Source organism: Ictidomys tridecemlineatus, chromosome X (genome assembly GCF_052094955.1).
Source record: "Ictidomys tridecemlineatus isolate mIctTri1 chromosome X, mIctTri1.hap1, whole genome shotgun sequence".
Classification (NCBI taxonomy): domain Eukaryota; kingdom Metazoa; phylum Chordata; class Mammalia; order Rodentia; family Sciuridae; genus Ictidomys; species Ictidomys tridecemlineatus.
Window position 1 is genome coordinate 30251489 of NC_135493.1, and position 24822 is coordinate 30276310.

The 24822-nt window shown below is 43.4% G+C and overlaps 1 protein-coding gene across 6 annotated transcripts in view; it reads left to right on the forward strand.

The window, feature by feature from the left end:
• Positions 1-23927, forward strand: part of Septin6 (septin 6) — a 72319-nt gene extending 48392 nt beyond the window's left edge. Inside the window, exons 6-11 of one of the 6 annotated variants that reach the window (XM_078034327.1) lie at positions 3162-3258; positions 7322-7490; positions 10744-10876; positions 14485-14675; positions 17698-17759; positions 22907-23927. In XM_078034327.1, the coding sequence (XP_077890453.1) occupies positions 3162-3258; positions 7322-7490; positions 10744-10876; positions 14485-14675; positions 17698-17759; positions 22907-23025 (771 nt within the window). In that variant the 3' untranslated portion in view covers positions 23026-23927. Of the gene's footprint in view, positions 1-3161; positions 3259-7321; positions 7491-10743; positions 10877-14484; positions 14676-17697; positions 17760-21033; positions 22707-22906 lie in introns of those variants that run through there. The other 5 variants (XM_078034328.1, XM_021722388.3, XM_021722389.3 and 2 more) reach the window with 5 other exon arrangements.
• Positions 23928-24822: the final 895 nt, after the last annotated feature.

Here is a 24822-nt window from a genome sequence, read left to right on the forward strand (position 1 = left end):
TGATGTTTCAGTTAGGTTTTGCATCACTGTGTCCAAAAGTCCTGGCAAGAACAATGTAGAGGAAAAGTTTAGTTTGGCTGGCTCATGGTTTTAGAGGTTCAGTTTATGGTGGGCCAACTCCTTGGCTCTGGGCCTGAGGTGAGGCAGAACACCATGGAGGAAGGGTGTGGCAGGGGAAAGTAGCTCAGGATATGGCAACCAGGAAGCAGAAAGACAGAATGTATACTCCAAAGGTACATCCCCAGTGACATACTTCCTCCAGCCACACCCTACCTGCCTATAGTAACCGTCCAGTTAGTCCACGGATCAGGCCACATCTCATAATCTAATAATTTCATCTGTGAACAAAAGCACTGTTTCACACATGAGATTTTGGGGACATTGCATATCTAAACCATAACATCTGGGCTCCACCTTTAGCTGTTCCCTTAATATTGTGTGCCTGCCAGCAAGTCAGCCCTCTGGGCCTCAGTTTTCTCATCCATAAGATGGGAGCAATAAGACTACCTACCTTGTACTGTGAAATGCCAAGCACCTGATACATAATGCATAGAATTTAGTATATTGCTCTGGCTGATACTAGTTTTATAGCAGGGAACACTGTTAGAATAATTGCTACTACTACCTATGCTGCCTTTTTTTTTTTTTAAGTACTGGGATTGAACCCAGGGGTGCTTTACTACTGAGTTACATCCCCAGTTCTTTATTTATATTTATATTTGGGTGCAGGATCTCAGTAAGTTGCTGAAGCTGGCCTCAAACTTGTGATCCTCCTGCCTCAGCTTCCCAAGTTGCTGGGATTATAGGCATGTGCCACCACGGCCAGCTCAACATTTTTGTTGTCTGTAAGGCCCAGTGCATAGTAGCAGCCACAGTAAACATTTGTAGAACAAACAGGTAAAAATATCTGAGACCACAGCCTGTTTTTGACAGGAGCCTAAGAAAGCTTGTTTCAGTGGGCCCTTTACCTTTTGGTGTAAAGCCTTTTTGGGTACAACCATGCCTGGTCTCACCTAGTTTATAAACAACAGCTATTCAGATGTTCCATCTGGCTAAGGATGACTCCTATAAGCTGGTCAGCTCCCTTGGAATGGGGCATCCTGAGTGTTTCCCAGGCCCTATGCTGGGACAGCTCCCTCTTCTCTGACCACAAAGACTCCTTGCTAGCCAGCCCTGATCCTGATCTCCCCTGCATACTCTGAGCTCATATTCCTGACCCTACTTTGCCTTCTTTCCTTTCTCCTATTCCTGCAACCTGACCATCACCACTCAAGAAACACTAAATCACCTACTATTTGCAGGGGCCCAGATCATACATTTGAGCTCTTGGTCATATATTACCTTTGCTCATCCCTGGGGCTGAACAGATCCCAGTGTCCTGTTTTCCAATCTTGAAGAAAGAACTTGGTGGACTCAACAGAGAGGATTCGGACATTTTATTACATGTTCCTTGGCAATGGCAGGCCAGGATACAATGGAGAAACTGCCCTGTGCCTATAAGCAGAGGGAATTTGTAGGATAGGCTGCATGCCTACTAGGCAGTGGACTTCTTCAGATGTTTTATGAGTGTATTCTTTTACTTTACAACCAAGGTCACTCTGCTTTGATCCTCATCTAAAGACTGGAGCCAAGGGGAAGTGGCCAGTTTCCTCTCTCTATTTCCTTCATTATCATATTCTTTTTTTTTTTTTTTTTTTTTTTTTTAGAGAATTTTTAATTTTTACTTCTTAGTTCTCGGCGGACACAACATCTTTGTTGGTATGTGGTGCTGAGGATCGAACCCGGGCCGCACGCATGCCAGGCGAGCGCGCTACCGCTGAGCCACATCCCCAGCCCCATTATCATATTCTTTAGAGTCCTTCTTATCTTACATCTCACTGTGTGGAATTACAAGCTTTCCTAGGCACTGATTGGTGTTTACCTCAGCAGTTTTCTGTGATTTTAGGTATGTCATTTGGCCTTCTCCCACAAGATTTTAAGCTTCCAGTGGTTGAGGGAGTGTGTTGTCCCCTTTTTCTTCTTTTTAATATTTTTTTAGCTGTTGATAGACCTTTATTGATTTATATGCAGTGCTGAGAATCAAACCCAGTGCCTCACACATGCCAGGCAAGTGCGTTACCACTGAGCCCCAGCCTCAGCCCATCTACTTCTTCACTTACCTTGTAACACTTAAAAGAGAAGCCAGCAGTTGTGAGCATGTGGGTGAATACTTGGTAACTTGCCTTCTAGGCTCAAGGGATCAGTGTGAGCTCTTGGTCCAGGGAAGGATGAGAGGAAGGACAGTATACCTCTGTCAGCCTTGTGGTTTCAGGGTGTAATCTCTTCTGGGGGCCCTCACTCTGTGGGAGTGGGGACGACCAGTGAAACCAGCCCCCGTAGTTCTCCCTTATCTTCTCTATCCACACCCAGCCTCCTCTTCCTGCTCACCCACCTTCCAAAGTCTCTTTTTCCTACAGCAACTGAAAGTGAAGAGCTTATTGTTATGGTTTGGATATGAGATGGCCCCCAAAGGCTCCTGTGTTAATGCATGAATGTTCAGGGGTAAAATGATTGGGTTGTGAGAGCTATAACCGCATCAGTCCATTCTAGTTTGAATAGACTGGGTGGTAACTATAGATAAGTGGGGCATGGCTGGAGGAAGTGGGTCACTGGGGGTATGCCCTGGAAGGCCACAATTTCCCTGTGCTACCCCCACTTCCTGGCTGCCATGAAGGGAGTGGCTTCCCTCTGCCATGCCCTTTCACCATAATGTGCTACCTCATTTAGGGCGCAGAACAATGAACTTGGCTATCTATGGCCCTCTGAAACCCCAATTCCCTCCTCTAAGTTGTTCTTGTCCAGGACTTTGGTCACAGCTCTTCAAAGCTGATGAATATACTTGCTAATCCATGTATCTGCTTATTAGTCTGCTTATTTTCTCTTTTTCTTCCCTATGACATTTGGCATGCCATTGTTGTCTTGTATTGTGAATTTGGGACCAGCAAAGGCTAGGACTAGGCCTCTTATTCCCACACAGTTCAGTGGGTTAATCAATGCCTTTTGATAATGACAGCTGTGAGGGCCATTGCAGAATGAGGGCCCAGAGATGAGCAGCAGTTGTATTGTGGGATGCTCTATGACTTTCCTCTGGAGTTCTGAGTGGTTTTTGCCTTCTATTTCAGGCCCACCTTCCCTTTGCCGTCATTGGCAGCACAGAAGAACTGAAGATAGGGAACAAGATGATGAAGGCACGGCAGTATCCTTGGGGCACAGTACAGGGTGAGTCTCTAGCAGACAGGCTGCACTCAGGGAACCCCTTCTGTCTGTTCCTTTGCTTGTCCCCAGTCTCTGAATAATAAGACCTTAACTTGTCCCCAGCCTGTCCGCATTCAACTTGAGTCTCAAATCATAGGGGTCACTAGCAGGCAAACTCTGGCTCCATATCTGGATTTTCTGATGTGAACAGTCTCCCTTTGTTTCTCATGGAGAAAGCACCCCTAAAAGAAAAACAAATGGACATGGATCAAGGAAGGGGGGAAGTGTACAAGAAAGGACATGTTCTTGCCCAGAGGTACCAGGAGATGTGTAAGAATGTTCACAGAGTTGTTATGCCCAATGACAAGTAATTAGGAATAGCCTGATATTCATTAAAAATAGACTGGATGAGGGCTGGGATTGTGGCTTACTGGTAGAGCACTTGCCTAGCACCTGTGAGGCACTGTGTTCGATTCTCAACACTACATATAAATGAATAAATAAAATAACAGTCCATCAACAATTAAAAACATTTTTAAAAAATAGACTAGATGAGTGTGATGGTGCACACCTGTAATTCTAGCCACTTGGGAGGCTAAGGCAGGACGATGGCAAGTTCAAGGTCAGCCTCAGCAACTTAACAAGGCCCTAAGTAACTTAGCGAGACCCTGTCTCAAAATAAAAAATAAAAAGGGCTGGGGTTGTGGCTTAGTGGTAAAGAGCCCCTGGGTTCAATCCCTGGTACCAAAAACAAACAAAAGTAGACTGGATAGCCTGCACCATGCCTGCCTAGAATCCCACCAGGCATGAGGCTGAGGCAGGAGGATCACAAGTTCAAGGCCAGCCTGGCAACTTAATGAGACCCTGTCTCAAAACAAAAGGGCTAGGATGTAGCTCAGAGGCAAAGCACTCTTAGGGTCAACCCATAGCACCACAAAAACAGTAGACTGGATAAATTGTGACTTATTCATATAATAGGATATCATAAAAACAAATGAACTACACAGTTACATTTTGATGAATGAATTTCAGAAACAATGTTGAGCTAAATAAATCACAGAAGAATACATACTGTAGAATTCTGTTTTGTTTGAATTCCAAAGTAAGAAAATTAAACATGATATATATATATATATTTTAAACATTTATGTTTTAGAAGTAGTTGGACACAATACCTTTATTTTCTTTATTTTTTGTGGTGCTGAGGATCGAACCCAGGGCCTCACACATGCTAGACCAGCGCTCTACCACTGAGCCACAATCCCAGCCCCCAAACATGATATATATTTTTAAGAATTTGTACATAAGTGGTAAAACTATAAAAGAAAACAAGATAAACCCCAAAGTCAGGATAGTGGTTAAGATTCATTGCCAGGGAAAGCTGGGGAATTAGGAGTGGGGCATGAGATCAGAAAGGGGAATGCAGGTATGCTTCTAAAGTATGGATACTCTTTAAACTGGGTTATAGAGACATCAGTGCACATTTCATGTCCTCTTTGGTATGCATGTATAATGCATGTATAATGCATGGTTATTTCACAATTTAAAAGCAGTCAGACATTATATATGCTCAGGACAGTTCTTTTTGTGGTCTTCCTGACAAATGTTAAGTTACCCTCAGGGCCAGTTGGTTCAGTAAATAAGACAAGGTCTTAGGGCACTGCCATGGTCTGAAGAGGTGTCTCTGGTCCTCAGAGTTGACAGCTATAAATTGGGCCACAGATTGCAGGGGCACTGTATGAGAGGGTGGCAGATTATCTGTAAACTCATCCCTACTGCTTGGCAAATAAATAGATAAATAAATAATTTTTTTTTTTTAAAAAGGTGTAGGTGGTGAGTTGACCACATAGAATACAAAGGCTGGCATGTTTTAGAGCATGCAGAGACCTGCTAGTGATAGTTGGGGCTAAACCCAGGGCTTTGTGCATGCTAGGCAAATGCTCTATCACTGAGCTACTCCCCCAGTCTGGATTTTTTAATAGGTAGGACAGGACTGGTTATCAGAACTGTGCTATGTTTTGCTCTTCCCTGCCAGTTGGGGCTGGGAATGTTCTACTAGGAGCATTAATAAATGGTTTCTGGACTACCAGTCTTACCCTGGGAATGGGTATGTGGCCTGTGATATAAGAACCTGAGGTGAGAGAAGAGAAGCCAGCAGACGTGGTTCTGATAACTTCCTTCTACTTGGACAACCCCACACATAACCAAAACTGGGTTCTTGCATGTTTTTCTTGTCAGTCTGAGACTGTTCAGTTTTCCTTTTTTTTTTTTTTGAGGTGCTGGGGATGGGGCCCAGGGCCTTGAGCATGCCAGGCAAGTGCTCTGCCACTGAGTTACACCCCCAACCCTGACTATTAGTTTGAATGAGGATGATGTTGCATATTGCTTTAGCAACTTACAGGGGCCTTCTGACTGACTATCAGGAATCCTTGTCCAGATTTGGAGAAGCAGGTGGCATTTAGCATGGTCCCAAGAAGTTGCCTTACTGATTCAATTTTTTTTTTTTTTTTTTGGTACTGGGGATTAAACTCAAGAACACTTGACCACTGAGTTACATCCCCAGTCCTATTTTGTATTTCATTTAGAGACAGGGTCTCACTGAGTTGCTTAGCACCTCGCTGTTGCTGAGGCTGGCTTTGAACTAGTGATACTCCTGCCTCAGCCTCCAGAGTTGCTGGGATTACAGGCGTGAACCACCGCGCCTAGCTGATGCAATTTTTAATATCAGCTTATGTTCTGTGACAGCAGAATAGGGGGTACTCCAAAAGCAACAGACCTTAAGCAGGGGGATTATGTGGATCTATCTGGGCTTTGGGAAGATTTCTCTGATGACTACAAGGCAATCTGCTGAAAGTATTCACCCTATCACTCCCCAACCCCTTTCTGTTCCCACTGCCCTTTCCCAGACCTACAAAACAGAATCTGGGATGACTGATCCTGTTTATCATTTCAGACACCACCATCCCCCCCCGACCCCATGTTTAGGCCAAACACCACCGTCCAACACAGCAGAGCCATGTCTGGAGACATCTTGACAAAGCACTGCTCATGACCTTCGGTTCCAGCCAGAAATCCACTTTGCTGTGATTTGGTCCACATCTCTGTCATTCTTGGCCACTATCCAAAATGCAGACCTTTGCCACACTCTCTCAAGAAGGGGCCTTTTTCACTGAGGCCAGAAAGTGGGGTTCACTTTCTTCTAGCCATCATTGCTGCTCATCAGGCCATTAATTCAAACACTCCTTCAAAGCTTCTGCCATCCAAATGGGCCACCCCTGAGGTCCACCCCTGGTTGTCAACATCATCTACTGATACCCTGGCTCTTTCCCCTTATTCTTTGGAGACTTGGCCATCTGGTCATAGCCTTTGCCTGCCCCCTACATTGCCTGGGTTTGTATCCTAACTCTGTAACATAGTACTTATATAACCTTGTGAAGCCACACGGAGACCTTGCAAGGACAGTGTTCCTCATCTGCCTGATAAACTCTTATTCTTCTTTCCAGAGTCATCTTAGGAGCTGTCTCTTTGGTGAAGCTTACACTCTCCAAGGAGTTTGTAGGACCCCTCCCCCCACCACCTTCTGGGCTTCCATTTTACTCAGCTCTACCTCCATTTTCATAATTTTTGCATTGTTTAGTATTTGCCTATTTATATCTATTCTTCCACTAAATTTAAGCTCCTGAGAACAGGATTCCATTACTTTGTTTCTGAATTCCCAGGGCCCCATACCGTACTAAGAACAGAGATTCCACAAATGTTTATTGAATGGGTGTACATATGCTGTTGTCCACAAAGTGGCACAGGGTAGACAATCCTGTGATAGTCTGATTGGTGAATTTGGGTTGAGATGCTACTGAACATCCTTAGATATTTTTATGGCATTCCAGTTTTCCATGACTGCCATTTTTGTGACTTTCCATTTGCATTTTCAGTTCAAAAGCAAATTAGGAGGTAAATTCACAGGTTCTATCTACACAGATTGCAAGGCAATGTCACTGTTGGGCATGTTGCCTTTCATTTCGTCCATTTCTGCTTCTGCTGGCCTTCCTTTCAATATCCTTTCAATACCCCAATCCCTGCTATGCAGTTGAAAACGAGGCTCACTGCGATTTTGTGAAGCTGCGGGAGATGCTGATTCGGGTCAACATGGAGGATCTGCGGGAGCAGACCCACACCCGGCACTATGAACTGTACCGACGCTGTAAGCTGGAGGAGATGGGCTTCAAGGACACCGACCCTGACAGCAAACCCTTCAGGTACCGCCCCCAACAAGCCAGACCAGGCCAGCCTAGCTCAGCCCACCCAAGTGGTATGGAAACCTTGCCCTGGAGAATTGACATGGGAAGCCAGACATGGGTTCCTCCTCGTAGGAGGAACAGAGGTCACTCACTCACCAGTTCTGTTTATTCCTTCCTTCTCGGCGTCTATGCACCAGCCAAGACAGCTGCAGTGGGACAGGCTTGGGAAACACTGTGACCCTATTGATAGGTGTGAGGGAAGGGAGGGGACCCAGAGAGACAGCCTGGCTGATCTCTCACAGCCCCCTACCCCCACATCCAGTCAACTGTGGGGGAAGGGATCCCTGAACTGGGGCCCTTCCCTATTCCACAGGGTGGCAGTTAGTAACTGTCTTCTGCCCTACTTTCTTCACCAGGCTTCTGTTGCTTGTGCAGGCCTCCAGTCTGTTCTTTACCCTCCTTGCCATTCTCAAAACCAGATAGGAGGGCTAGGAATATTGCTCAGTATTTGAATGCTTGCCTAGTGTGTGGGAGGCCCTGGGTTCCAGCCCCAGCCCTGAAAACACACACACACACACACACACACACACACACACACACACACACCAGATAGGATTAAGTAGCAGTCACTTTACCCATATTGATGAATGCAGATTCTTTATTCACTGTCCTTCATGTTTGCATTCAAGTGCAAGTTTTGTTTTGGCCACAGGATATGAATAATCACTGGCATATTTCTTAAATCAGAATCTCAGATGCTTTCAGAGAAGGAGAATGTTTCTAAAAGCAGTGTTTTATGCAGATGGAAGAGATAGACCAAGTAGAAGCACATCTGATCTATATGCAAAAGCCCTGTGTGTTAAATTACCATGTGGTGCCCTTTATGTGGCTCAGTCTCCTTTTAGGAAATGTCAGGCATCAATAAGCAAATGTAGGGGATATTTGTGAGAGAAGGCAGCTTTCCAAGGGCCTCTAAGTTCCTATAGTACCTGTTTGCAGCAGAAAAGTGGCCTGGGGCAAAGCCCAGAAGCCTTAGTTCCTAACAGGGACAGACTAGGAAAGGTCACTGGAGTCCCTGGGGTAGAGGAAGGAGAGCTTCGCTTTCTGTTCTGATGAGAGCTACCTCAACTGCTTCTTTCCTTTGCCTCCCACAGTTTACTTCTGCATCTGTGGAGTAGGAAGTATGCCTCCACCTGGCAGTTCAGTCCTGGAAGGACCTTTGCTCCATCCTTTCTTTCTTTTTTGCTTTTCTTTCTTTTTCTTATTGGTACCAGGGATTGAACCCAATGGCGCTTAACTACTAAGCCACTTCCTCACCCCTTTTTATTTAGAAACAGGGTCTTGCTAAGTTGCTCAGGGGCTCAGTAAGTTCCTGAGGCTGGCCTTGAACTTGTGGTCCTCCTGCCTCAGCCTCCCAAACTGCTGGGATTACAGGTGTGCACTACCATGCCCGCCTCATTGTGAGTAGTTCTGTTTCCATGTCTTCATCCTCTTCACTCCTCTTCCACTGATCCCTTTCCACATTGCCTGTAAATATTCCCACTCTAAAGAAGTTCTCTCTTAGCCCTGCTCTTCTTCCTAGGTAGCTCCTGCTCTCTCAAGAAAGTTGGCTCTGGGGCTGGGGTTGTACCTCAGTGGTAAATCACTTACCTAGCATGTGTGGGGCCTTGGGTTTGATCCTCAGTACCACATAAGATAAATAAATAAAATAAAGGTATCATGTTCATGCACAACTAAGAAAATATATATATTTTTTAAAAAGGGTGGCTCTTACAGGAAGGAGAGTCATTCTGTATTTATGGCTCCTCTTCCTCTTCTCTCATTTACTTCCTCAACTCAATGCAGTCAAAGAGGTTCCCAACACCCCACGGAAGTGCTTCTCTCCAAGGCCAGCAATCACCCACTGGTAGCCAATTTCATTGGGGCCTTAAGAGTCTCATCTTCTTTGATCTCAATGCTTAACATGTGATGCTATTCCCCACTTTCTCCTTCTTGAAATATTGGCTCTTCCAGTAATGACCTGGCTGGTTTTATTCCTCTCTTTCTCTTACTACTCCCTTGTCAGTTACATTTGCAGGCTCATGTTCTTCAGCCTATTCCTTTAAATGTTGGTATTCCCCCAGGATTCCTTCTGCTTCTTTCACTCCATTCTCTTTGTGGCTGGTTCCTTCTACTTTCATATTCCTAATTACCACCACAAAGTGGATGACTCAAAAACTAAAATCTTACTTTTGAGTTCTAAACCCTTTGATCCAACTGCATACTGGACATTTCCACTCAGACATTCCATAGAGGCCCTACCAAAAATGTGAGTTGTCCATAATCTAATTCATCTCCTTTCTTCTTAAACATACTCCTTCCCCAGTGTTCCCTGTTGCAGTTCATGGAATCACCTTCCACCTGGGTGCACAAACCCAAAACCACAATCATTTTGACTTTCTTAAGTCCTGGGAGTTCTGCTTCCTTTACTGCTCCTCTACCTCCCTCCATTCCTTACCACCCCTTAACATGCAGATCCCACCGTTTTTTACTTGGATCATTGGAAGATCTCTCCTTCACAACACAGCCAGAGTGGTCTTTCTCATGGATCCAGTCAGTTCTCCTGTTTAAAACCATACAGTAGATACATGTACAGTTCTTGAATGGAGCATCCAAAGCCTGTCCTCTTCTACCAGACTCAGGAACCTCACCTCAAAATAAGTTCAGTCCAGGGGCAGAGGCCTTAGCCCAGGCATCTCCCACTAGACCCCAAGTTCCTTGAGGGCAGGAATGGTGTCCAGATGCTCAGTGATTAGCATAGTGTTAATTAGTACCATGTCTAGCACATGGTGAAGTCTTAGAAAGTATTTGTGGAAGCATTGAATTAACATGGTCAGTTTTAGAGCCAGGACTTGGCAGCATAGTTCCATGGGTGGGCCCAAATGAATAGACAGGAGATACAGCTTCTGGTCCCACCTCTGTCTCCAACTAGCCCTGTGATCTTCAGTGACTAATTTCACCTTTCTGGGCCTCAGTTTCCTCATGTGTGATATGAAGGCATAAAACCAGATTTTCTAAGTCTCTTCAGTTGGCCAAGTCCGACTTTTTCCCCTCAAGTAGCCCTACAATCCACTGTCATGTGCTGAGCCAGCTGCCTGCTGCTTTGTGGTTCTATTTTTGCATCTCTATTAAAATTGGGGGAGGATGAAGGAACTCAGGGAGGATGGTTGGAGACAGTTTTCATCAAAGAGCCCCTCTGAAGGCAGAAGGATTAACCTGACCATGCTCGCAGTTTACAGGAGACATATGAGGCCAAAAGAAATGAATTCCTAGGAGAGCTGCAGAAAAAGGAAGAGGAGATGAGACAGATGTTCGTCCAGAGAGTCAAAGAGAAAGAAGCGGAGCTCAAAGAGGCAGAGAAAGAGGTAAATGGGAACCTGGGTGCCAAGCAGGAAGGGAAGGGAGGTCCATTAGGGCGTGGAAGCCCATGACGGGCTTCACCTTGGGTAAGAGCCTTGTGGCCTCTAGGCAGGAATTGAGCACAGCTTCTGAAACCCTACCTTGGCTGGGTAGAGCTTTTTTTTTTTTTTTTTTTTTGGCACCAGGGATTGAACTCAGGGACACTGGACCACTGAGCCACATCCACAATCCTATTTTATATTTAGAGACAGGGTCTCACTGAGTTGCTTAGCTCCTGACTTTTTGCTGAGGTGGGCTTTGAACTCTATCTTCCTGCCTTATTCTCCCAAGCCACTGGGATTACAGGCATGCACCACTGAGCCCGGCTAGATCTGTGTCTTTTTTGCCTTTCACCTGAGGCTGAGAGGTTTTCTCTGTGTTACCTAATTCTCCAGAGCCTTGCATGCGATAATGGTAGCCACTAGCTACATGTGGTTACTTGAACTTCTAAAATTTCATTTTGTGGGGGACGGTAGTGGGGATTGAACTCAGAGGCACTCAACCACTGAGCCACATCCCCAGCCCTATTTTATATTTTATTTAGAGACAGGGTCTCATTAAGTTGCCTAGTTCCTCACCATTGCTGAGGCTGGCTTTGAACTTGAGATCCTCTTGCTTCAGCCTCCCAAGCCACTGGGATTACAGGCATGTGCCACTGCATCTGGCTGAAATTTCATTTTTAATTGACAAATGATAATTGTATACATTTATGGGATACAATGTGATGCTTTAGTACATTGTGGAATGATTGGATCGACTTATTTAACAAATCTCTCATTTACTATACTTATCATTTTTTGTGTGGTGAAAGCACTTAAAACCTAATCTTTTTTTAAAAATTTTTTTAATATTTATTTTTTAGTTTTCAGCAGACACAAAATCATTGTTTGTATGTGGTGCTGAGGATCGAACCCGGGCTGCACGCATGCCAGGCGAGCGCACTACCACTTGAGCCACATCCCCAGCCCAAAAACCTAATCTTTTTAGCAATTTGAAATATACAATAACACTTAAAACTCAGTTTATTACTCTCATTAGCCATATTTCAAATGCTTGGTTCTCCTGCAACTATTGGCTATTACTGTTATTAAATATCTGGGATTAAGGGCTGGAGTTGTGGCTCAGTGGTAGAGCGCTCACCTAGCACATGCAAGGCCCTGGGTTCAATCCTCAGCACCACATAAAAATAAAATAAATAAAATACAGGTTTTGTGCCCAACTACAACTAAAAATATTAAAAAAAATATCTGGGATTCAACCCAATGGTACTTAACCACTGAGCCACTTCCCTGGCCCTCTTAATCTATCTATCTATCTATTTATTTATTTAGAAACAGGGTCTCACTAAGTTGCTAAGGGCCTCACTAAGTTGCTGAGGGTAGCCTCAAACTTCTGACCCTCCTGCCTCAGCCTCCCGAGTCACTGGGATTATAAGCATGTGCCACCATGTCTGGCAGCTAGTGACTATTATATTGAACAACACAGATACAGAATATTTTCAGTATCACAGAAAATACTGTTGAGCAATACAGGTATAAAGTCCAGCCCTTGAGGTTAGGGCTGATTATTTTCCCTTTCCTGGGAGTTCAGAACTCTATAGGGACAACTAATGACTTTCTTGCTGACCTGTGCCATTCTACTTTCTCTGATGGCTATGGGAAAAGGTAGTTTCAGGTGGTCCTAGATAATTTGCTAAAACCTAACACAGGGACAGATGGGGCATTTTCCTGTATACTTGGGTATTCTGTTCCATTTCATTTTATAGTTTATCTGTCCAGGCCTAGCAAGTTTTTAAACTAAGGTTTGACAATCCTTCCTAAACATGTAGTTAGTTCTCTAAGCCATGACCTGGCCTCCAAGGTCTCCCCTACCAATCCACCTCTGCCTGACAGATTAACTGACCTCAGGTACGTTTGGTCATGTCAGTTACTGCTTTGCGTCTCTGGGCTTCAAAATCCTCTACCATGGGGCTGGGGTTGTAGCTCAGTGGTAGAGCGCTTGCCTCACATGCGTGAGGCACTGGGTTCGACCCCCAGCATCATGTAAAAATAAATAAATAAAATAATGATATAAAAAAGCCTCTACCATAAAGAAGAGAAACATTTAATTACTTCCCAAGTCTCTTCCATGTCTAATCTGCTATGACTCTCAAGGGTTATCACCAAGCCCATGGAAAGGATATTGATTTTATTTCAGTTTCACTTTTAAGAAGAAAAATATCACCCAGCCCTTTTAGGAGGAGAGGCAAGGGGATCTCAATGATAAATGAATAAAAGTTGCAACAAACAAAAGCTAAGTTAAACTGATGGGCAGCCCAAGTGACCCCCTTACTCCCAAGTGACTAGTAAAAACCATATTATACAACAAGTTTGTCACTTACCACACCTTACTAAGTGACAATTCCAAATACCCACAGGACCCAGAATATTGACCTTCTTAATGTGTGGCAAGTGCTACAGAATCCTAAATTCTCCCCTGAATCCTCCAAATAAGGTGAAATTCTGCTTGATCTGCTCTTACTTTATAGAATAGTTTCCACATTCTAGTTTGTGACAGCTTATGGTTCTTTTGTTTTGTTGTGGTGCTGAGGATTGAACCCAGGGCCTTGTGCATGCAAGGCAGAGCCTATGGTTCTTGCACCTGATCTGTTTGTCACAGTGACATAGCAGAATATGCTTGTGGTTCTTTAGGTCTCTGGTTCTATTCAGGGTTAGTTGAGCCTCACCTCTGGTTAAGATTAGGGTGTCCACACTCATTCCATTTTATAAGATCTTTTTATCTCCTTTCATAACCAAAGCCAAGTATTTCCTTAGACCATATTTATCATTGCTGCAGTTTTCTCTGTGATCCTCCCTGATTGCAAGGGATAAGAAAAGTGGGGGCTCCTTACATATGGGAGGTCCTATTACATAATCCTCTAAAGTTTGGTTTGTCTGGACAAATGCTTTCATTTCTCAGACCTCCTGTTTCCTTATAAAATTGGATACAGTAGCAGAACCTACCTCATCTGACTGTTGTAATAATTAGCTGAGTGTGGTGGTGCATACCTATCCTCCCAGCGACTTGGAAGGCTGAACAAGATTTCAGTTTCAAAGCCAGTCTCCACTACTTAGCAAGGCCTTGTCTCAAAATAAAAAAATAAAAAGGGATGGGGCGCTCTACCACTGAGCCTTTTATTTTTTATTTTGATGTAGAGTCTCAATAAGTTGCTTAGTGCCTCACTAAGTTGCTAAGACTAGCCTTGAACTTATGATCCTTCTGCCTCAGCCTTCTGAGTCACTGTCGTTGCAGCTGTCCACCACCATGCTTGCTATGGGGATTCTTTTAACATAATGTTGGATGACACAGAACACACTGTTCCTTGACCATTTCAGAAGCAGAGATTTTGAGATAAAATACCAGGTGGAGAGAACTGCTTACAGCAGTGTGCCTTTTGATACCATCATGGCAATACCTGGTAGAAATGTGTCCTGTGGTCCAGGGGTCCTACAAAGTTGCAGCCTTGCCAGTCCTCACTCTGCTGGGTTGGAGGCTACCTTGAGGGACTTTTTTCTAATCTCTGTCTCCCTGACAGCTGCATGAGAAATTTGACCGTCTGAAGAAACTTCACCAAGATGAGAAGAAGAAGCTGGAGGATAAGAAGAAATCCCTGGATGATGAAGTGAATGCTTTCAAACAGAGAAAGACGGCGGCTGAGTTGCTCCAGTCTCAGGGTTCCCAGGCTGGAGGCTCACAGACTCTGAAAAGAGATAAAGAGAAGAAAAAGTAAGTAGCAGGCTTATCTAGGGTGGTGGTTCCTTTTTCCTTCTGCTCATCTCCCCAGAGCAGGACCCAGAGGTTGAGGGGGCTAAGGGCTGGTGACCAGGCATGAACCACATGCTTTTAGACTAATTTGAGTACTTATAACTGGTCCCCATGAAATCTTTGGTTTCCCTGTTTGGAGAACTGAGTATAGGGGAGGGTTGGGTCCCAGAGGTTCAGTCTCTCTGTTTGGGCTACTTAGAAAAACTCTGCAAAAGGGAGATGAAAATGCAAGGGAAAGGAGAGGAAAAGCAAAGGGAATGTGAGAGAGTAGAAGGGAGGAAACAAGGAGAGATGTAAGTTGTAAGGAGTGGAAGAAAAAGGAAGGGAAGATAGAGGGTGGTGGAATAAAGAGAATCTTTTAGCAGATGCCTCTGGACACCTCCTCCCCGCTCCCCACCACAAGGAGGTTGGACCTGATATTTCCAGGCCTGCTTGCTCGTCCTGTATCTGAGGTTGCCCACGTTTCCATGCCCATAGTCCAGCTTTCACCTGCCTCAGTTCTCTCTAGCTGCAGCCAACAGAATTTAACTGCTTCCACTGAAGGCTGCATCCCAGCCCCTATTTCCCACCCTTTTCTATCCCTTCCTGCTGGCTGCTTAGTTGTGCCCAGCCTGGGGTACTGAGAACTTAGTGGGGAGCCTTCAGATGTTGGCATCCTTTGAGTACCCCATCCTCAAGCTGGGGAAGTGACTGAAAAACGAATCTGTCTCCTCTGGTACTTGGGAAAGCAGGATCAAATGTGCTCCAGGTTACAGTGTGTGTCAGTAGTCCTGACCCCACCCCTTCCTAATAGTCCTGGTCAATAGTCAGTGCTTGCTAAAGTTACCCATTCCTCATCTCAGAACCAGAGAAGAGAAAAGCTTTTCCAGTCAGATCATACAACACCAAGAAAACATCCAGCAGTGAGTGCTCTTATGCTCTCTGGTTGTTTGTATAGTGCAACCCAAGGAGCTCCAAGATGGAGTGTTTAGCAATGTCCTTACTAAATAGGACTTGCAAGGTGTCCATGGTCATTGCCTTCTTTTATTTTTTATTTGTTTTTTTTTTTTAATTTTTAAAAAAATATTTATTTTTTAGTTGTAGATGGACACAACACAATACCTTTTTTATTTTTATGCGGTGCTGAGGATCCAACCCAGGCCCCGCCCATGCTAGGCGAGTGCTCTTCTGCTGAACCACAATCCCAGCCCCCATTACCTTCTTTTAGCCACCCATTCCTGGACTTGTCTATTGGATACTTGCCAAAAGGAAGAAACATCTTCCTTTCCTCTGTGCCTGGCTTATTACTTAGGAATAACACAGTGTACAACTTTGCATAACTGTGACTTTGAATAACTTCGTACAATTGTAAAACATTTCATATTTGAAGGCACTCGCTTTTGCAATCTAATTTTTTCACACTGGACTAACAAATGTGTCATTTGAAATCTAGAGATTTTTCATTACTGAATCTTTTTTTTAATATTTTTTAGTTATACAAGGACACAATATCTTTATTTATTTATTTTTATGTGGTGCTGGGGATCGAACCCGGGGCCTCACATGTGCGAGGCAAGTGCTCTGCCACTGAGCTACAATTCTAGCCCCTGGTTGTTGAATCTTAATACTATATGTCAAAATTCACTGATTAATGAACTTTTTGGTATTACCTGTCATGGTTATATTAGTTGTACCAGCAGAAATGGATGCCTTCTTTTTGTGTGCGTATGTGTATGTGGTGCTGGGGATTGAACCCAGGGCCTCACACATGCTAGGAAAGTGCTCTATAGCCCTGAGCTACACTCCCAGCCGATTTTTAAATTTTATTTTGAGACAGGGTCTTACTAAGTTGCTGAGGCTGGCCTTAAACTTGAACTCCTCCTGCCTTAGCCTCCTGAGTAGCTGGGATTACAGGCATTTCCAGTATTTTTAAAATTTTTGTATTAGTTGTTGATGGATCTTTGTTTTTATATGTGGTGCTGAGAATTGAACCCAGTGCCTCACATATGCTAGGCAAGCACTCTACCACTGAGCCACAACTCTAGCCCATTTCCAGTTTTTTTTAAATATTTTTTTAGTTGTAGTTAGACATAATACCTTTATTTTTTATTTATGTGGTGCTGAGGATCGAACCCAGGGCCTCACACTTGCAAGACAAGTGCTCCACCACTGGCCACAGCCCCAGCCCCCCATTTCCAGTTTTTAAGATCAGAAAATTTACCTTTGGGGCTCTAATCTTCTGCCTTTGTAATCCCGTGGTTATTTGTTAACTGTATCCCTGGGGCAGTTGCCCACTTGCAGGAATTGGGAGATAATGTATTTTGCTCAGAGGACACTGACACTAAATAAATAATAATAATAAATAATAAATATTCCCCTTTCAAAATGTTTTGTGAGAACTCTCCTCAGACCAGGCTTTCTTCTTATTGCCTCAGATTATCTGACTTTCCCCCAACCCAAACAAAAGACCCTATATAGGGAAATACCTCTCCAGTCTCCAGAAATATTTGGGGTTGGTAATGGTACCCATTTCCAGTTCTGAGATGGGTGAAAACCTTGCTGGGACGTGGTACCTCGTATGAGCAATAATGGCCTAAAAAAATAGCCAGTCCTCTTCCACACTCCAAAATGTATAAGTAAACCCAGGTCTGGGCTCCTTATATAATTCCATGAACAATTGATTAACTTCTGGAAGACCCACCATTAGACCTGTGCCACTCTGCTCCCATCATGATGGTGGTGGTGAGTTTTGAGGATAGATATGGTGGTAGTAGATTTCTTCTCAAGAGTGGGCAGGTGGATCTAGTAGAGTCTCATATTCAGGAGATCCTTTGGCTGCTATTAGAAAGATCAGGAAAGAGTACCTACCAGTGTTTGAGGGGTGCCTAAAAGTCCACCCTTCCCTTTGCCCCTCCCTGCACTCCTAATCTCTTTGATCTCTAACTCTTCATTGTGTCAACTCATAATAGTTGATTTCTCTTCGTGCTCACCCCACCTTCATTAGCTCTTACTGTTTTACAGTTAACTCTGCTGTTTGCTGCATGCTGCATGAGACCCAGGGTCCTGGTAAGCTTTATTAACTCTAAGTAGAACTGGCAGTGGCTCCTAGAACGTATCTCCCCAAACCCCACACCCCTAACACACATATCTAATCATAAAAGAAACTACTTCATTAGATTAGCTGGTTTCCTCTTATGTCTTATGATACGAAGAAATAGCCTGGGGTGGTTTCAAGCATATTTGTGGAATGTCTGCCTGCCTGCCTGATGAAAAGGGGGGCTTTTGCAGACTTTTGCTGATATAGCATAGATGTGATCATGATTTGAGGTTTCAATTGTGGCCTTCTTTCTTTCTTTCTTCTTCTTTTTTTTTTTTTTTTTTTTTTGATACTGGGGATTGAAACCAGGGTCATTTAACTACTGAGCCATATCCCCAGCCCTTTCTTTTTTATCTTTTATTTTGAAATAAGGTCTTGCTAAATTGCTCAGGGCCTCGCTAAATTGCTGAGGCTGGTTTTGAACTTGTGATCCTCTTGTTTCAGCCTCCTGAGCCGCTGGGATTACAGGCCATTTTTTTTTTCTTAAAGATACATAATCATTCAAAATTAACTGGTGATACAAGAAACTGTCCTACAGTGGCATTGTCAGCATTAATCCCAGATTTGGAAATGTACAAAGCTGATGTAAACTTGATTCTGTTTCCCTCTGGTGGCTGTTTCTTATCTGAGGAGTTCAAGTTCTCCGTTTTCCTTTTGGCTTTCCCCCAAACTGTAATCAAAGAGGAAGAAAATGAAGAAACATAGATATTATAGAGGTGGTCTTACATTTAATTCTACAAGTACCATCTTCATGAAAACCTCTGCTAAGGAAGGGGTATCCTTTGGTAAGGATTCCTGAGAGCTAGGTGTTATATCTAGAGAAGTAAATAAAGCTGTCCCTGGTGTCAAGTAGGTCACGGGGAGGCTGAAAGCAGTGATTAAGCACCTTCTATCTACTTTGCTAGGCTCAGGTAATGGAGGAACAGGAATATAAATATTTTTCATTTAACATAATTAGGCTTCTTATTATTTAAAAAAATCTTGCCATGGAAACTTCCAAGCGTGAGCAAAAAGAGAGAGACTAGTTCACTGCAGCCTTGTGTACCCACAATCTAGTCACCAAATAAACCATCAACATAGGGCCAATTATATTTCATCAATTACCCCAGACCTGCTGAATTATTGTAAGGCAAAACCTCTGTCATTTTATGTGTACATGCTCTAGTATGTATTTCTAAAAGATAATGACTCCAAAAAAATAATAATAATAATAGCCACACTCCCACCATTATCACACCTACAAAATTAACAATAATTTGCTAACATAAAATGTCTATTTAGTGTTTGAAATACCCTGGTTGTCTCGTAAAGGCCTTTTTTACATTTTGTCTGCTTGGACTGGAGAATATAAAATATTGAGAAGACTTCTCCCTGCTCACCCATGCAGTTTATGATTTTAGATGGAGAGCCTGCTGTTAGTCACCAAACTGATTGCTGTAGCTATTCCACTGGCAACTTCAAGCAGCTGGCAAAACATCCTACTTTCAAGCAAATCCCAAAGAGACAGTCCATCATAGAGGCTTCTGAAATGTAAGGCCCATGAAATCCGGCCAAACATAATGATCCTAAAAAAACAATGAAATATGTCATGTATATCTAAAAGGAACAACAACAAAAACAATGAAATTATTTACTGTCTATCTTAACGGCAAGTCTCAGAGCCCATACTAGTTGACCAGAATTAAACAGCAACTCCCCATTTGTGCCTAGCAAAGTGTCTGAGGGCTGAAGGTATCTGGGTGGTGGGGAGCTCATAATTACTAGGTTAGGACCTAATTAAGAAGAGATTTTTAAAAATATTTTTCAGGTTGTTGATCTTTATTTTGCTATCTGATGCCACTACTGCTATCAAACTGGGTTATGTCGGTATAGGAGAGAGAAAGCATGTTCCCAGGAGCCAGTTCAGTATGAGCTCAAGGCACTCTAACATAGCTGTATTCTAAGTTATCCACTAGTCATCATGACAAACAATTTTCTTCTGATCACCCCCTTTTTGGGTATATTAATCCACCCATTCATTAACCCAGCTTCTCTTTTCATTTTTAGTTTGGGCTTCCCATAGATGCACCCTTTCCCGTGCAACACAACTGAGCCTCCCTTTCTCTAATTTCCCTTTAACATGTCTCCAGGGACATATGCACCATGCCCTTCCCTCTTGTCTGTGAGAGTTTATAGAAGCCTGAGAGTCAGAGGATGGTTTCTGGCCTCTGGTCAAAAAGTCAGCAGTCACGTGACTCAGAAATGCATCTCAGTTCCTTCTCCTAGGACCTCCAGTCATCCATTCTTCCCACTATCCCCTTCACATTCCTTCTTGCCATTCAGAGGTCCCATCTGCTACTCTTTGTCACAGTTTCCCTGTTCAAACTCTCATTGCTCCTTGTTTCCCTTAGGTATTTGCATCCACCATGGCTGAGTAAGCACCAGTCAGCAAAGCTGTCCCCTTAGTCTCCTGTGTCCCAGTCGAGGTCTTCCCTGCCCCCTTCACTAACCTGAGAAGCCACAGCCCCTTTTTAGAGAGCTCCAAAAGGAGTCCAGCCCTTTGCAGTTTTTATTCAAAGTAACTGCAGTCAAACTATCTTAAAAGCCATGAGTTTATTTATACCAAACCTGGAAGCATAAAACGCAATTTCTGAAATAAATAGCATAAATTTCCCCTCTCTAACTCTGGGTACCTGACAAATGCAGAAGGGAGAATAAACCTGAATATTATTACCAGACTAGAATCTTGAAGGATAGACTTATAAGATTCTTCTAAGGAATGTTCGCATCTCCTTGGTCATTTCCCAGGGAACTCCATTCAATCCTAATAAGGCAGGGCAAGTAGCAGGGATAATAATCCCATTTTCATAAACTGGAAAGCCAACTGATCGAAGACTCAAGAGCTTGAATAAGTCTTCTTGTCTCTTTGGTGAATATGAGGATGATTGTAATGTGTGCTTTGTGCATGTCCCCAGTAAGAACATGCAAGCTTATCAGTTGGAGGGAAGAAAATAGGTGTTGTGCCTTAGAAGGTCCTTACCTTTAGGTCTAATAATTTGATGTTTAAAAAAAATTTGCCCTAATTTTAATAGTAGGTCCCATCTAATAGTGGCTTTGGGAATCCCTCTGAAATAGAGAGCCCTCTCTTGTCAGGGTCATGAGGCACAATGACCTTTGGTGTTTCGGCAGTGACAGAGTGAGAGCTGGAGACGACCTAGCAATGATCTGTGGCTAATATGCAGTCTCTCTGCCCTTCCTTTGCAGTAATCCATGGCTGTGTACTGAATAGTATCCCCTGCTACAGCTGGACTGGACTCCACTTAGGCTTTTAAGCGAAGGTTCCTATTTTAATTGACAGCTTTCCTTTGGGGTGCCAGGCGATCGGGCATTCCAACCCTGCTGTGTACTTCAAGCCCCACTTTTTTTTTTTTTAATTTCTTCAACTTGCTCCTGCCTCCCAGTCCCACTGACACAGACAATGACCTTTTTCTTTTTTCTTGTTTTTTCTTTTTTTTGGGGGGGGGGTTGTTTTGTGATCACAGAGTCAAGAAGGCTATGCCAAATTTCTAGGCCTTTTTGAAGTGTCAAAAAAGAGGAAGGGATTTCTTTATTCAATAACATATTACTAAATAGCAGGAAGGAAAAAAACAGCAGAAGAAAGTAGAAAAACTGAAAAGCAGACATACATAGGCTTTTCTCTTGTTGATAATGCAAGAACTCACTTCTGTTATATATTGGTTGGTGAGTCAAGGATTGGTTAGTGGTCAGAGGCCAGCAAGATTGTGATGCTGCCAAAGCACATACTAGTTTCTTGGGAAAATTCAAGTCACAGTGGAGCATTTTAGGAGACACAATACTTGTTGGTAAAAACGAACCACCACCATCAAAACCCTCATAAACAAAAACCAAAGAAATCCTCAGCAGTAGCTCAGAGTTAGGGCTGTCAGGTCTCCTTGAGAAAGACTCCTTATTTACAGCTTTGATGTTCCTAAATCCACCTTTGAGGTTACCAACCAGCAATCACCATCCTTCTGGGTAATTCTGGGCATTACAAACAGGAGGCCCCCTCATTTGCATTTGTTTACAGATTGACCACTTGAGGCTTGAGGATCTCAAAATACTTCAAAAGTATTAAAGCCACATTGCCTTTGGGAGACCTTCAGAAAGTAAGCAGGTATTTTATATAAAAGGGAGAAATTTGGGTAAGACAGATATAACCCAAAGAGGAAATTGAGACCCAGAGAAGCAAAGGGAATTGCCCAAAGTCCTGCTGCTGTTTCTTGGCAAAAATCAGGCTAGATTCCTTGTCATCTGTTTCACCAAGGGATTCAGTCTGTTTATATATATTCCTGGAGACAAGGTCTTTTGATGTTCAGAGAAACCAAATCATCAGTGTTAGAGGACCCTAAAGTGTGTTTTTCCTCCATAGAAAAGCATGAGGAGGGGACAAGTGGGGGCTGCGAAGGAAGAAGCTCCAGGCCAGCTCCTTAAAAATAGTCAAGCCTTTTAAAAGCATCCAAATGCTTGTTTCCTTGGGTAGTTTTTCTCACGTAGACATTTTTCCCCCTCTCCACTGAAAAGGCTTGTTAATTAGTACCATTGTAACTATTTTTTAAAAAATACCCTAAGTTCTCTGTTTACTTCTGGTGAAACTAAACCAGTCATTAGAAATGGCCTGTGCTTTTCTTTTCCCAGACTGGAATGGAATGGCTTTCCTGAAAAACACACACACACACACACACACACACACACACACACACACACACACACCCTTCATTTCTTTTAAGCCAAGAAGGTTGCTTTCCCCAGCTGCAGGTTGGATCACGGTTTTTGCTTTTTTGTTGTTGTTGTTGTTGTTGTTGTTTGTTTTTATCATTTAGCATTCACATGTGGCTGTTAATATGTGCTTGTTTTTAATTAAAACAAGAAGCTTTAAACTGGTGTGTGGTGTTCTTCAAACCTTCTCCACAGATTTTCCCATGGTGATGGCCCCTCACTGACCCCATTTCTAACCTGTCTTCTCCAAGTGTAGTCTGTGCTACCTCAACACTGCCCACTCCCCTCCCCGTCTTACTTTGAATGTCCTTTTTCTTTGGCTAATTTCATGTTTTCTTTCTCTTTCTCTCTCCCTCTCCAGCTTTTTTTAATCTTGTCTTCAGCAGCTGCACTAAGTCTAAAGGAGAAGACTGCCATTATAGAAGAGTTAGGGTTCCATATTGTCTCAAACCAGAAATCGACCAATTCCCTCTCCCCTAAACTGTGTGCACTCACATGTGCACACATGCACACACACACACATACCACTCAACAAGTGTCCATGTGTCCCTGTGTCCAGGCAAGAAGCTCTCTTTTGACTTACATGGTATTTTAAATTGGAAGTGTCTTGTCCTAAACTAACAAGGCAGGAAAAGACTCATCAGAGCTGGAAAATGGACCAAATGTAACCTCAGAGAGACAACTACAGGACCACTCACCCAAGTGTAAGTGACTGGGGTAGGAGACCCCAGCTGTGGGTGCGGAAGTGCTGTTCACAAGGTTTCGAGTTTTTATGTTTTTCTTTTGCAACAATTCTCTGGTTCAATGGGTTAACTGTCTCTGGCTATTATTAAACATTTTTGAACATGGAAGAGAGAGTTGAGTGACATTTGCATCTTCTCCAGCATTCACAGGCCTTCTGCAGACCCCAGCAAGGGGGAAAAATGGACCCACTATCTAATATTCAGGCAGAGAAAGGAGAGAGGAGAGGGGATTTAAGCTTAGTGAGGGCAGAATTATTCCATTCAACCTTCCAAGGCCATTGGGGGCTTTGCAAGAGGTTTCTGTTTAACCTGGGATCTGGAAAGAGAGGATAAATCTGCCTTGAATTCATTGGTTTAATTTGCATCAAAATACCATGTGAGTGTGCTCATTCCCATATATCCTTACCACCATCACTACCGGTCCACTGTCCAGTGTCTCTTGAGAGAGCCTCTTTGCATGTTTTTCAGAATCTGTGTTTTTCCTTTCTTCTTTGTTCTTTTTGCTCAAAGGTGTGACCAGTCACTATCCCTCTGGGGGCTTTCATTTTCCAAGAGAAACATCCCAGAACCAGCACTGTTTAGCTTGATACCTTTCTAATGTCCATGTCAATTTTCAATAAAATTCAAAGAAATGCTAAATGGCTCTGTGATCTGATCCTAAATTATTAGGTCATGTGGCTCACCACAGTTTGCCTTAGGAAGAGTGAGTGGTTGCTTCCCAAATGGATAATTTGAGAAACTCAGGGGAGCCAGGAGCCCATGAAGTCTTCCTTGGTGGGTTACCACAACACCATTTTTCCTCCATTTGAGCCTCAAATTCCCACTGGGGCTGGGTGGATATGAGCAGGGAGTTTTCTACTTTATTAGCATGGGTTTAACTAATCAGTTGACCTAATTATCATCGGGATAACAGATGAAGAAAGTGGAGTGCCCCATCCTATGGAACAAGATTCAGGTGAGTTTTAATTCTAGAAGGAAAATAACTCTGCATGTCTTCTTTCATTTAATCTCGTGATACAAACATTCCCCCAAATTCATGAATATGACTGTTCTTTATGACCCAGAAAGCATTCTGTAGATAGTAGGCTGTATTTTAGGTCTACCAGAGAGGGAAGCCTCCCATTCCCCCAGGAATTAAAGTGGGCAAGAGGGAGAGTGATCACTTTACAGAATTTGGATGCAAACGAGGTGAGGCTTATTTCCTTCAGGCTTTTTTCCCCTAATAGCCAGGTGCTGAATGAAGACTGGACTAGCTGTTCTCATCCTTTGTAAGGAAGCCTGGAGGCCTCTGCAGGATACCTTAAGAAACAACATTGGCCTGTTTCTGCGCTTTTCGAACACTAGGGGGCAGCCGAGTGAGGCCATAATCGCCTGTGACGTCACAGAGCAGAGGCATGTTCTGAGGTGTGGAAAAATACAGACTTGAGCCAGAAGGACTTGCTGTGTCCTCAGAGGCAAGTTGTTTTCACAGATTCTCTAGAAATGGGGTATATCATTGATTCCCTCGTACAGGCGTTATGAAGACTACCTGTGC